At 43.4% G+C, this 14,070-nt stretch overlaps 1 protein-coding gene across 1 annotated transcript in view; it reads left to right on the forward strand.

Annotated features, from left to right (window-relative positions):
• Window positions 1–13,439, forward strand: part of ETFBKMT (electron transfer flavoprotein subunit beta lysine methyltransferase) — a 45,084-nt gene extending 31,645 nt beyond the window's left edge. The window contains 4 exon segments of the mRNA XM_074949533.1: window positions 1,028–1,095; window positions 1,097–1,485; window positions 7,040–7,170; window positions 11,481–13,439. Coding sequence (XP_074805634.1) covers window positions 1,028–1,095; window positions 1,097–1,485; window positions 7,040–7,170; window positions 11,481–11,824 — 932 coding nt within the window. The 3' untranslated portion in view covers window positions 11,825–13,439.
• The last annotated feature ends 631 nt before the right edge of the window (window positions 13,440–14,070 follow it).

A 14,070-nucleotide genomic window follows, 5' to 3' on the forward strand; every position in this document is an offset into this window, starting at 1 on the left:
GAGGCAGACGCTAAAAACTGTGTGTATTTAATCTTCAAATCTGTCAATTCAACCACTGACATTGTATGTCCTTGGAAGTGTTTGAGACACTTCCCCATATGCAGTTCCCTGATTTGATGACTTTAATGGCTCATTCCCTTGAACGCCACCACCCCTGTCATGGATTTTATTTTAACTATCCAAAGACACTGTAGTAGAGCACAATTCAAAGTAATACCCTTCCCCAAACCTTTTCAGGGTTTTGTAGCAAAGGTGCCATTTCATGTTCACTCTCTCGCCTTCCCTATGGGAATACCTGCTGCAGAATGTGAGATTAGTAGCCGAGCCTTAGACCAGGTCTATGCTAAGAGCACACTGCCAGTATAGCTACTCTAGCATACTATACTGGACACAGCCCCCTCCACTTGCCCCCTCCAAGTAAAATAAGCTATGGTGGCAAAACCACAGTTTTATTGGTAGAACTGCGTCTACACTAGGGACTTTTGCCGGCACAGCTCTGTCGGTCAGAGATTATACCTTCACACCCCTGCCTGACATAGCTATGCCAGTACCAGTTGCCATCCAAGGTCTAAAGTTGAAATTAGAAATCAAGTCCATCTAAACGGCAAGCCCAGTAGTAACAGTATGTGGTGTAATTTATGCTCAGTGCATGTTTATGTTTCCTTAGGGCCACTGAAGTCAATAAGAGTTTTGCCATGGACTTTAGTGGAGTCATGGTTTGGCCCATTGGGTTGACTTTGTCTCCTCCTGCCATAACAGAACTAGAGTAATGAGCTGTCACATGAACTGTTGCTTTCCATCCAAAAAAACCCACCCCACTATCCTCTAAGTTCTCCACCCCTGTGTAGGATTTGCCTTTTCTGGAACTACATTGTAGACCTGTGACATGGGGAAATATGAGCCTGACAAACTTGAGATCTTTCATCCACATATAGCAACTCCCATCCAGCTGCCGCCTCTTGCAGCATTGATGGTCGTTAACCTTGAAATATATATTTTATCATTAATACGTTGCTCTTGCTTTCAGGAATTGCCATCCATTGCTACAAAACGAGACCGCTTCCGAGTTGGTTTCAAACACGTCTCCTCACACACTTACAAGATCAACCTTCGCTGTGCAGCTGCTTTGAATTCAGATCAGGAAGGATTTTACCAAAGGGGAGGCATGGTATTCTGCTACTTGAAGTGGTTTATAGGCTTTGTCAGTAGGGATGTCCTCACAAAAGCTTCAAGGAGCAGTAACAGAAGCACCTCTTTGGTATGGAGATGCTGCTATCACAGGACTCCAGGAAGCTTCCTGGATCCTGAGATGAGAGCATTTCTGGAGGAGAACACTGAAGTCAGTAGCAGTGGGCACCTCACACCAGAGATACGACTGCGACTTCTGACGCCTCGCTGCAGATTCTGGCAGGAAAGAGCTGACTTGTGGCCCTATGGCGACCCCTTCTGGGCAATCTACTGGCCAGGAGGCCAAGCCCTGTCCAGGTACAGTGCACAGTGACCACTAGAGTAAACATGTACTATCACCCCATGCTGCATCGGATACCAGATTTGCTTGTGATAGTATTGCTCTCTAGTGGCTGCAGCCAAAGGGGTTTGTAAGACCTAGTACAAGTACGCCTAACACAGATTCTCCTTCAGCTCAAGTGATAGAAGCCTGTGGCTCTGGAATAGAAGGTCCCAAGTACTATCTGCTGATGACTATGAAGTCTGTGCAGCTGCTGTATGTAGAATAACTGTTGGCTGTTAAATCTGTTGACTTCAATGGAGTAGCATGTGTTTACACCAGGGCTGAATTTGGATGTGTGGGAAAGTTTTGCATTTTCCACAAAAATATTGCAAGGTATTTAATCACATCATTTAGTGTCACTTCAAGAGGGGAATACTTAGTTCACAATAACTCAGGGTTATTCCAGGAGGAGACAAAACATGCTCATGGAAGCACATCTGTGTCCACTGAAAAGGGTAGAATTCTGCTGGTGCAACCTTTGAGTGTAGACAAGGCCTAACCTATATCCAGACTGGTTCTAAAATCCTAAATAAGGGGGTGGGAATGTACACAGACAGGATTATTTTATATTTATCTGACAGTGTTGCACTCATTTACAAACTGTGTGCCATATTTTGTTTCTGACAGTATGCTGTCAAAATGCAGATGCTGTCTCTGATTCCCAGGGGCTGTTAATGTTCTTATATCACCCAGAAGTATCTTCTCCTACCTAAGAAGTCATGAGTCATTACTGCAAACAGCCAACCTTCAGCCATCTCCCATTGAGTTGAAAGGGAAAGGTTTGATTTGGGGTTGGGTTGGGTTTTTAATACTTTAAATTTTTATCATTTTATTTATTTTTGTCTGCAAGAAAGCAAAAATCAGAGGCTTTTTTAAGTTGGAAACAATATGAGTCTCACAGCTAAGTTATGAGAGGTGATTAGATGGACCTTCAACACAATTAAAGTGCTGCTAAAAACAGTAAGTCAATTAGGTACTGTAGTTAATCTCATCTCCATGGTTTGTTATCAAATGGTGCCTTTGCTACCTAACCATTTGGTTAGCAACATTAATTAATGCTCTGGCATTTCACCAGCGGATTTAACAACGATTTGCTGTTTTGCTGACCTGAGAACTTCAGTAATGAATTGCATAATCTGAAAAAGTGAAAAATGGACAGTGCGTGGGGGGGAAATGCTGCTTCCGCAATTGTATGCTCTTTCAACAATGTCTGTTTCCCACAACATCTGAGCTCTCTGATGACAAAGTTTCAGAGTACCCTTCCCAATATAACCTGAGATACCTTATTAACCTAGCCTTGCAGACAACTGTCTCCAGCACTAAGGCAATCTATTTCCACGCTGGGCTAGCATTTAAGCCCTAACTGTTTTCTGAACTTCTAAAGCGAACATCAATATTACAGGCAATCTGAGAAACACTGAATTGGAATCAAGGTACTTAAAAATATTCTGGGCACAATCACCCTCTCTACTTGCATTACTTCAGATCCAAGCAGGGTTCTGCTGCATGCTCCTCCTTTTCTATGACCCCCCCTTCCATATATAGGTTATGGGTTCATCTGAGAGAGAGCAAGGCTGCCATAGAGGAAAGGGTGTCAGCAGGGCTGGATTAAGGTTGTGAGGGGCCTGACGCTAATGGGAGGGAAGGGCCTAAGTATGAATTACATATTGCAAGAACAATTATGAAGTCATAAAACATTTATCGACAAACATATTTACATATTTATTTATTTATGTAAAATTAACAAGTTTGTTCTACTCTAACTACGCTCAATTCTTCAAACAATCCCCCCCCCCCACCCAGCTTTAGCAGTTGCAAAGTCGTGAATGATGTCATTGTAATTCAAAGACCTGATGATTTCATTCTCAATGCTCAAGAGGGACAAAGCACTGAGATGCTCTTGAGTCATGGTGGATCGGAGGACATTTTTGACCCTGGTTAGAAGACACAAGGAACATTTCTCCACTACAGTTAGTGATCATTAATGACAAATACAGCCGTAATGCAGTTTCAACATTTCAGAAACATTCTATCACATTGGTTTCAGTGATAACTCAGTACATCCAAATACAATTTGCTTTCATCATCTTTTCTCTCTAAATCTGAGAGTGATGCGAATTCAACAAATTGAAGAAATTCTTGAGTAAAATCGACAGGGAGATCGTCTGGGTCCTTCTGACACAGACGTCTGATACCTTCACTGACTTCGGAACTTGAAATGTTAGGCAAAAAATTTGTCAGTACACTATAGTACAGTTTTGTCAATATTTTCGTAAGCCTCGATCCAATGTCCTAATGAACTCTTCAGTTTGTCAATGATTGTGATGAAGGTATTAGCTCTGAAGGCCTCCTTGTCACTGAATGAGTGGGAAGCTGCATCGTCGCATGTCTTCTGTCTTTTGCGGCGTTTGGCTGACTCTTACTCATGGTTAGCAGTCTTTGCAGCCCCCTGAATTTCATACACATCAAAACTATCCTGCATTCGTTGAAAAACAGTTCCAAGACTCCTCATTAGGTTTACTGCAGTGGAAAGGTCAATTTGAGCACTTTGCAAGCGTAGACTGCACCTGCTGAATGGCTGAAGTATATCATTCCAGACCTCACACAAAATAGCAGTTTCCAAAGGGTGCATTGCATCACTCAGGATCTTCGCATCTTTTCTTGTTGCTGATTTTTGAGATTCATCTTCCTTGATGCTCTCTAGTGCTTCAAGGATGTTGGGGTATCCCAGAACAACTGCATTTGCAGCTTCAGCGTTAGCACTCCACTGTGTCCCTGAGAGTGATTTGGGCACTGGGCATCCCTTTGGTCGTGAATCTCTAAGAATCATCCAACGACTGGTTGATGCAGAGAAAAAAGATTGTACAATTCTTGGACAAATCCAAAAAAAGAAACTGGTTCAACACAACGATCCACGGCAGATTGGCCAACAAGGCTGAGTGAGTGAGCAGCACATGGTATGTAATCAACCAAAGCACTGTGCTCTTTTATCTTTGCCTGCATCCCTGAATATTTGCCACTCATATTACTTGCATTGTCATAGCTTTGGCCACAACAAAGGCTGATGTCAATCCCATTTCTGGTAAGGAAATTGAGTAGGTACGAGACAAGTTTCTCCCCTGTGTAGCTGGTGATGTTTATGAAGGTCATGAAACACTCAACTGGTCCGCTGGGTAGCCCATAACGCAAGATGACAGTCAGCTGATCTACATGTGATACATTCGGTGTTGAGTCGACAGACACTGAAAAATATCCCACATCTTTGATCTCATCTATAATCACTGATAGTGTCTTTGCCAGCAGTGCAATGAATTAATCACAAATAGTCTTTGATAGATATGATGTATGGCCTTTTCCATAATTTGCATCTTCATTGATGTGCTTAGCTAAGAAAGGGTCGAACTTAGAGATTAGCTCTAGAATGCCAAGATAATTGCCATTGTGTTTCCATCCAACAGTCTCATCTGAGCCACGGAATGGCAGACCACGCTCAGCAAGAAAAACTATGGTTTCAACGACGCATCTGAGAACATTCTTCCAATAAGCACGAGCTTCCAAAAACTGATTTTCCATTTGTGTATCAATTCTGCCACTAACTTTCTTTCGGGCATGGTAGCTGCTGACGATGTATGCTGCTCACTCATTGCATGATTCATAATGTATGCAGTATTCTTCCAATCATTGAAGCCTTTGCAGAACATTCCCCACTTTTTGGTATGAGAAAACAGGCTGCAATAAAAACAGTACACTTTCTTCTTAGAAGGCGAATAGATGAGACATTTGTCTTGCCAATCTGTTTGTTAGACTTCACATATTCAAACATTGACTTGGTCAGGTAACAATTCTGATTGGTGTACTCTTGCTTTGTCAATGACAAGTCAGCATCTAGATTCTGGCATTTCTTTGGGCCCTTCTCAGTCCAATATGCAATGAGATCTTGAGAAGTCACGTCCTACATGCCTGGATCGTTGGAGAAGGATATTTTTGTCTTACTATCACTGGGAAAGTCTTGAGAGGAGCAGGGTGAGACTGCAGCTAGAGAAGTCACAGGAGGCTGCTCCTTTTCATCAGACCCAGGCGCAACAGGGTCACGTGGGCTGGTATTCGCCTGGACTTCCTCACCACCAGACTTAGCAGGAGGAAAAAACGTTAGGAGCAAAGGAGAACTTTTCAGTATTGCATCTTGTCTTTGCCGTCTGTCTTTGGCCTCCTTCAATTTCTACCATCCTCCTTTCTTCAACATGGCTTCTATTGTCCAGTGTAGGCCTACTGTGTACAAAGTTCTATGTTGCTCGGGCCCACAAAGACAAAATCACAACCACCGTAAATGGAAGTCACAATCTTGATAGATTAATTTGTACAAAGCAATATCTAATGAGAAAAAATTTCTGATGGCCCCGCTACCGTCGCTCAGCTGTTACTTCAGTGTGGAATGGAGGGCCTAAAAATGAGAGCCTAAAGTAGGGCCTAAAAATAGGAGGGCCTAAGGCTATAGCTTTATTAGCCTATGGGTTAATCTGGCCTGGGGTGCCAGGAAATAGTGCTACTGGGCCACCACATAAATTCCATTGCTCTTTTTGTTGGTGCCCTCTGAGCTACAGAATATCCCTGTGGATCTCAGAACATCTGCACATTAGGAGGGTCGTGCTGCCTGCTCATTGTATGGAATAAGGGGAGGAGGGTTGGTTAAACCCCTTCCCCATGGCAGAATAGTGAAGAGTCTCACCTGTTGTATATTGTCATAGCCCCTATGAAGCTAGGACAACTTTCATCCCACCCCCACACGTAGGGGAGAAAATGACGCGCTGTATTTAATAATAATAATTAATAATAATAATAATAATACCTGGCTCTTATATAGTCTTCAGGCTTTTCCTCCTCAGATCCAGGTTAGAGGTCTTTGTTTGTTTGCTGACTCTTCACAGCACAATGGTTCTGGCTGTCATGGGGCCGAGCATAATCTCACATTCATTGTTAGTTCGTCTTATTTTTCCAGTCACGCCAGTGTAGCATTTCAGTGGAATATGAGCATGTGGCTCTTTAAAAACCAGAAAAGGAGCTCGTGTTGCAAGTTGTCAGATAAATCATGTGGCAAGACATGAGTGAGCGAGTTGCTTTGAAGTTATAGAATTTACATCTCTGAGGCTGAGTGCTGCATCAAACTATCCAGACATTGCTGTTAAAACATTCATATTTGTACTGATAGTTGTAACTTTAATGTTACTACTGTCAGCTACAGTTGTTCCATTTCCTGCTTTGAGTGTCAAGTTTCATAGCCACCATCCAATTTTAACCCATTCATTCCATGTTTTAAACGGAGAGAATGATCTGACTGATTGAAATGAAGGATGTAGCTTGTTGCTGTTATCGCACTGCGTGCACCCTCTGGTGGTTTTTGGTGTTAGCACAGACATGCTGGTTTGCAGGAGAGACTGTGTGCAAGTCTTACATGGAATATCTTCTGAATTAATATCATGCATCATTACATCTATGAAATGGACTCTCACCCAGTTTTCATTTTATACTCAGGTATATCTTAGATAACCCGGAAGCTGTCAGAATGGGATCAGTACTAGATCTCGGAAGTGGATGTGGAGCAACAGCAATCGCTGCTGTGATGAGCGGTGCATCCCAGGTCCTTGCTAATGACATCGACCCCAGTAAGATACTTCTTTCCAAGCCCTGCAAAAGGACATTTTTCAAGCACATTTGAGGAGTAGCATTTCTTTCAGTTGTTTGGAGAAATTCCTGGTTTCAAATAAGATTAGAAGGAAGCAAAAAAGTTACGCAGGTCCTGCCCAGTGCTTCAGTTTACAGCGCTATCGGCAGAGCCGTTCCTGGGGGATGGTGAATCGGGGTGACCGCTCCGGGCGCCACGCTTTCGGGGCCCCTGCGGGCTGGTGCAATTGGCCGGTGCCACTCGGGCGGCAGGTGAACCACTGGCTGGGGGAGGCTACCCTCAGCCCTGCCCCTTCCATCCGAGGGAGAGCGCGCCGGGAGGGGAAGAGTGCATGGCAGTGCCACTGCAGCCTCCCCAGTCCCAGAGTGCCGGGACGGAGAGCGTGTGGCACCGCCGCAGCCTCCCCACCCCCAGGAAGGCGGGCGCCATGGCCCCAGCCCGCTGGAGCCCAGTAGTGCTACCAAAGCAGTACCCTGGCAGGGTGGAGTGTAGGCTGGGCCACGCCTGGCTGATTGGGGAGGCACTGCCTCCCTCAGCCTCCCTTACCTGCCCTCGGCACGGTCGGTCCCGGAAGTGACGTCACTTCCGCCCTGGGCCCCGCACCCCCTTAGGGAAGGCCCTGACTATCAGTCTAGCATCTTTGGCAAAAATTAAGGACGAGATTCTGCCATCCTTACTCATGTGACTGAGGCCATGTCTACACTACAGAGCTTACAGCGGCACAGCTGCGCCACTGTATGGTCTCTCATATAGAGCTCTATGCTGAGAGCTCTCCCATCAGCAGCCTTAAATCACCTCCAATGAGCGGTGAGAGCTTCTCCTGCCAGCATAGCGCTGTGCACACTACCGCTCATGCCGGCATAATTTATGTCATTCAGGGGGGTGGAATATTCACACCCCTGAGCGACAAGTTTTGCCGACATAAGTGGTAGTGTGGACATGGCCTAAGTAGTACCTCGCTCTGTGCTCATGCCCATTGAAATGAATGGGAGAGCACATTTTCTAATGTACTGTCCCTAGCAAGATGTCTTCCTGTTTTGGAAGACCCTCCAGGGGAAGTGGGTAGTTTAGTCTCTATGCCAAATCAGGCCTTGACCTCTCTGCCAAGCCTGCCAATTTAAGTGTTGCTTTTTGTGTTGTGGGCACCAAGTCACTGGGAACTGGACTGCAGTGGAAGCTTGTCTTGCGATAGATCATAGGATTAGCAGGAGAACTGGGTTCTGGTTCCAGCACTTGCATTGAGTTGCTCATTGACCTTGGGCAAGTCACTTAACTACTCTGTGTCTAGTTTCCCTGGATGTAAAAATGGGGATAATATTTATCAGAGTGGTGCCATGAGGCTTAATGTTTGTAAAGCTCTTGGAGTTCTCTGGCCAAAAGGGAAGTATGAGTGTTATACCAATAAATTAAAAACCAGCAGGATCTTATTAAAGGGAAAAAGGCAAAATACCACATTTATTGTGAATACAGAAAGAATCACAGTAAGCAGTTAGTTATAGCTATAACATTCCATTCAATCTCATATTTATTCACACATTCATTCATACACACACACACACACACACACACACACACACACACACACACACACACACACACACACACACACACACACACACACACACACACACACACACACACACACACAGGTTCTGCAAGGTTGTTATCATAGTTACCAGCCTTAGAGTTGCTCATGCCAAGCCACTGGCCAGGTGGCCTGGACATGAGGAGGGAGCAGGGCCTTGTCAGATGCTCATCTGACGCTCCTGGAAGTTGCTTTGCAGAATCAGACCCCAAAGTTCTCACTTTTTAGAGTCTCTTTTTATAGGAATTTCTTCCGAGGCCAGTCTGTGGGAATTGCTTCATCATGCTGTTGCTGAATCAATCAGCAGATGGCACATTCCTGACGGCTCCGTGCTGCTAGATGTTATCTTGTTCTTTGGTTCTCCCATTCTTGAGGCTGTTGGGTGGATTCCAGTCTGCCCTCTGGGGGTCCTCTGGTTATTTCCACTTGACGCCTTCTTCAGCCGATGGACACTGGATTCTTAGGCTGGCACCTCCCTGATCATTCAGTTATTATCCACACCAAGCATCCATCCACATACATCCTCTATCTCTATTTTAATCACAATTGTTAATACAACAAAAGGGCGAGGAGTCTCTGGGTGCTGTTTCTGTTGTTACAGAGTATTGCTTTGAGTCTCTCTCTCTGTGAATTGCTTTGAGAACAGACTCTGTCTTAGAATGTACTAACACAATTAGCAGCTTGCAAGTTTCACACATAGAGGGAGAGAAACAGTACCAAAAACCAAGAGACCTCTTAATTAGTAATACCCTGGAATCTAAACTATGGGGAATCAAACTCATTTGTGATTTTAATACAGAACTTCTTTAATATGATCCAACATGAGTGCACGGTAATTTTACACACACCTCTATTATTTTTTCACAATGGCCCTTGCTACCATCTGTCATAGGATAACAAGTATAAGTCATTAACAGCCTGGATCATGTCAAAATTAGTGATGCCTTTAATGTCTTCTGCGGCATTACAACTTGATGCAAAACTAGACCTGTGCATTTGCTCAAAGCCTCTTGTAACAATAAAAAAGTCAGACTTAGTATGTTATTTCAGATTTTTCACAGTCACCTTCAAACCTGACAGATACTTGGATGGTGATTTCTTTTATAAGAGATGTCAAAAATCCTCCCTGCCTGCCTCACATACCTTGGCAAGTCTCTGCTTCTGTTTTCTGGCGATCTTGCCTAAATGTCTGCGTTCCCCTGGTAACTTGTGTATGCAGCTTTTTAACCACACCTTCCATATAGCAGCAGTGCTGTATCTGACCTCAGCCTTGTGTAATACTCAGTATACGCCATTGGTTAGCGGCTAAATGACTTCACCTAGAAGGTCAGTCAACAGGTGAACTTGCATTTATGAACCTTTCTTTGCTGATACATTTTGGTAAAGAAATAGTTCTGTTCTCTCCAAATTCTACTGAAAACAGTCTATTCAGTTTTTATCTCTATATTATCTTAATCAAATATTTTTTGTATCTGTTTTGAAACAGCTTATCACCTCTAGGATGGGATAAGTCTCGTCCTTAACAATTTGTTCTTTTCATACTTAGGTCAAAGAAAGCCAGACTCAATTTCTAAAGTATGTGCAAATAATCCAAGTTAATATTTGAAAGATGACTGCTGATTATGACTACCAAAGCGTTCCCCACACTCTTCAGTCTGCTAGATTACACTGCTTTGGACTTGTAACAAAAAAAAGTTTAATCATCAAGAAATTAAAGTTAAAGCAAGATTACACACGCATGCTCCCCTCCCCGCCAACACACACAACTTCTAGAGGAATTTAAAAATTAACACATTTTACATAGAAAATGTAGAACTACATTTTTATACTTTAAGGCTTGATTTATTTTCAAAGTGATTGATTTTGAGTGTCTCAGTTTTGGGGTGCCCAATTCGAGACACCTTAAAGGACTGATCTGAGTACCCATCCTCTGAAATTGGGCCCAGTCACCTTTGAGCATTTAGCTCCTGATTCCTAACTTTTATGCACTTTATTCAGCACCTAAGTGAGTGACCTGATTTTCTAAGGGATTGCACACCCAAAATTTTGACAACTGGCCTGTGTTTTTAGTTGCCTTACTTAGGGAAAGAGACTAATGAGATTTATTTTATGGATTTTATTTTTGAATAAACCACACTGATACTGTCTCTATCCCTGGAGTAAACTCTGACTTCTGGGAAGTTACGCCAAGAATGATTTGTCCCATGTTTACATGTTTTAATAATTATTTTCTGATTATGTGGCTAACAGCAATTTACATGTCTTGTTTTCCCCTTGGCACCCTTTATATTTGATTTATTCTTATTAATTTACTTAACATTCTTGGTTGACTGGGGAGAAAGTATTGTCTCGTGGCAAAGGCACTGAACTGGGACTTGCACAAGTGAGTTCAAGTCGTGGCTCTGCCACAGTTTCCTGTGTGACCTTGGGCAAGTCACTTCATCTGCGCTGTGCCTCAGTTCCAATCTGTAAAATGGGGATAATACCTAACAGGGATGGTATGAGAATCAAATCCACCAGTGATTGGGAGGTACTAAATTACTACCTTAATGAAGGCTATATAGATACCTAGTAGAATAACACTGATATTTAAGAGATTATCCAAACAAAGAATTTGTGAAAATATTAGAAGAGTTTACCACTACAGATGGCATTTAAGTATAGAATTCTAAATCACTTCTCATGTACTTTGTGCTTGTTCTCAGTTGCAGGAATGGCCATGGTATTAAATTGTGAGCTGAACAATGTGAACCCCTTTCCTATTCTAACTAAGAACATCATTGATACAGAGCTGGACCACTGGGACCTCATTGTCTTGGGGGATATGTTTTATGATGAACAACTTGCAAACAGTCTTCATCGCTGGTTGAGGAAATGCATCAGTATTCATGGAACTAAAGTGCTAATTGGTGACCCTGGGAGGCCTCAGTTTTTAGGCCACCGCATTCACAGTCAGTTGCACAAAGTGGTAGAATATTCACTTCCTGAATCCACTAGGCAAGAAAACAATGGATTAACCTCAAGCGTTGTCTGGAGTTACCAGCCCTGACCTCTCCGTTTCTTCAAAAACTGGATTTAGAAGAAGTATGGTCTTTAAAAAAAGAAATATGTTCTGTGTTTATAAAGTATGAAAATGGAACATTTGGGCAGATCCTCCGCTGGTGCAAACTGCTGTAGCACCACTGAAGTCCACACAGTTATACCGATTCACTCCAGCTGAGATTTGGCCCATAGTTTGAGAGAAGCCTTACAGGCAAATTCCACTCTCAGACATGCAGATGCCCCCCGCCCTGCCCCATTGAAGCCAATTGAAGCTAAGTGTGCGTGTTCAAAGGCTGAACAGGATGTAACCAAAGAAAATAAAGGTAAATGGGGAGAGGATAATAGAAATTCAGTGTAGCGGCATGCAGCTTAGTGGGTTACCACAGAATGTTCCTGCTCACTGCTGCACCAGTTGATAAGAATATAGTTTTCAATGTCTAGTGAAGATAAGTTTCAGAGTAGCAGCCATGTTAGTCCATATTCGCAAAAAGAAAAGGAGGACTTGTGGCAATTTGTTAGTTCAACACACTTATCTTCACTATCTGGCTGCTTCACAAATTTCCTTTGCTAATTATGAGACTATTTTGACCCAAGAAGTGACAGTTTTATCCAGCAGCATGTGCCTGCAGTTCCTCTGGGGGATTTAAATCTCCTTCCTGTGTGTAATCCAGTTATACATATCCAGGTGGATATAGCATTCTTGTGAGCTTTCTATTCTCTGCAACTAGGATGTATTCACGAGAATAAAAATAGCGTAGTCCTGTTGATGTACCTGTTAATAGCTCTGCAGACGTCCAAACAGTGTGGCACTAGCCCTTTTAAGACCAGTGCATCTGTGCTGCATCAACTGGCCCATATTAGGCTTTAAAAGAAGGCACTTGGGCCTGAGAAAGAGAGACACCAGGTGAGTCAGAGCTAAAAGCTGCAGGAAGCAGCAAGACTGTCAGAGTCCCCTGGCAGGAGAGACAGTGAAAGCCTGAGTAGTGAAGGGGAAAAGTCCCCTGGGGATTGTAGCCCAGGGTGAATTGAGGAATTGGGCTTGCTTGTTTTTTGTTTTAAGTTTGGTCAGTAAAACTGCCCCAAAAGAGCCTGTGGGCATGGCAGTGGATCCTAAACAAGCTGGAGAGAAGACCGGCCTCGTTACACACGTCTTCTGGCTTGTGCTTAGGGTGAAAGTAGAAAAAATGGGAACACCATGTCTTGGGAGCGTTGGTAAATTGTGTTCCTCTTTTAAATGAACTCTCCCATTGACCTGTGGTAAAGTGGCTTTAGGCATGACATCAGTACTACTTCCTTGCATTAATCCCATCAAATGGGATCTGCTTTATGAGTCCTCTCCCTCTGAAGTGCTCTGTTCAGTACCATGTCCTGTATCATACTGCATGCTATCCAGTCTTCCTTTATGACAGCCACCTGCTTCTTGGGGTGGCCTTGGTCTTTGTCTTTCAGTCTCGATCTCTTGGACTCTCTCACCTATGTCGTTGTCACAGCTACACTTTGCGTGACCAAACCTACTGTGCCTGCACCCCCCCACCTCATTTTCTCATGTATGGATATTCGTTTGAGCCTGCATACACATTCCTCACATGAAAGGTTTCAGAGTAACAGTCGTGTTAGTCTGATTTCGCAAAAAGAAAAGGAGTACTTGTGGCACCTTAGAGACTAACCAATTTATTTGAGCATAAGCTTTCATGAGCTACAGCTCATGAAAGCTTATGCTCAAATAAATTGGTTAGTCTCTAAGGTGCCACAAGTACTCCTTTTCTTATTCCTCACATGGTCTTTCTTGCTCCTCCCCACTCATCCTTCTCAGCATTTGCATTTCTTCTTTGTTGCCCAACACTTGTTGCCAGGACAAGCCACCATTTTATAAGCTGTGACTTTTAATCTTGCTGGGTCTTGGCATGACACTTCTTTCCTAGGAACTTTTTTCCTAGCCTGCCTTTCTAGATTGGGCCTTTGAAGTCTGCAGCTGCTTGATTTTGCCAAATTTAAAGTGATAATTCTGCACCTGGTAAGAACTTCTGTGTTCCCTCTCTTATGAGTGAAGAGCTGGCAGATTCTTATGTCAGAAGAATCACTTTGTCAGCATACAAGTGCTGCCTTGCATAGATCCTGCAGAGGCAGGAACTTCTGGCCAGAGATGAAGGGGCTGGTTCTAGGACCATGTCTGGCCCCTGTTGCCTGATTTTTAGAGATTAGTATATTGTTATAGGCTCTCCAATTGATCTGACCAGAAGATAGGAAGGTTCT

This window comes from Natator depressus, chromosome 1 (genome assembly GCF_965152275.1).
Source record: "Natator depressus isolate rNatDep1 chromosome 1, rNatDep2.hap1, whole genome shotgun sequence".
Lineage (NCBI taxonomy): Eukaryota > Metazoa > Chordata > Testudines > Cheloniidae > Natator > Natator depressus.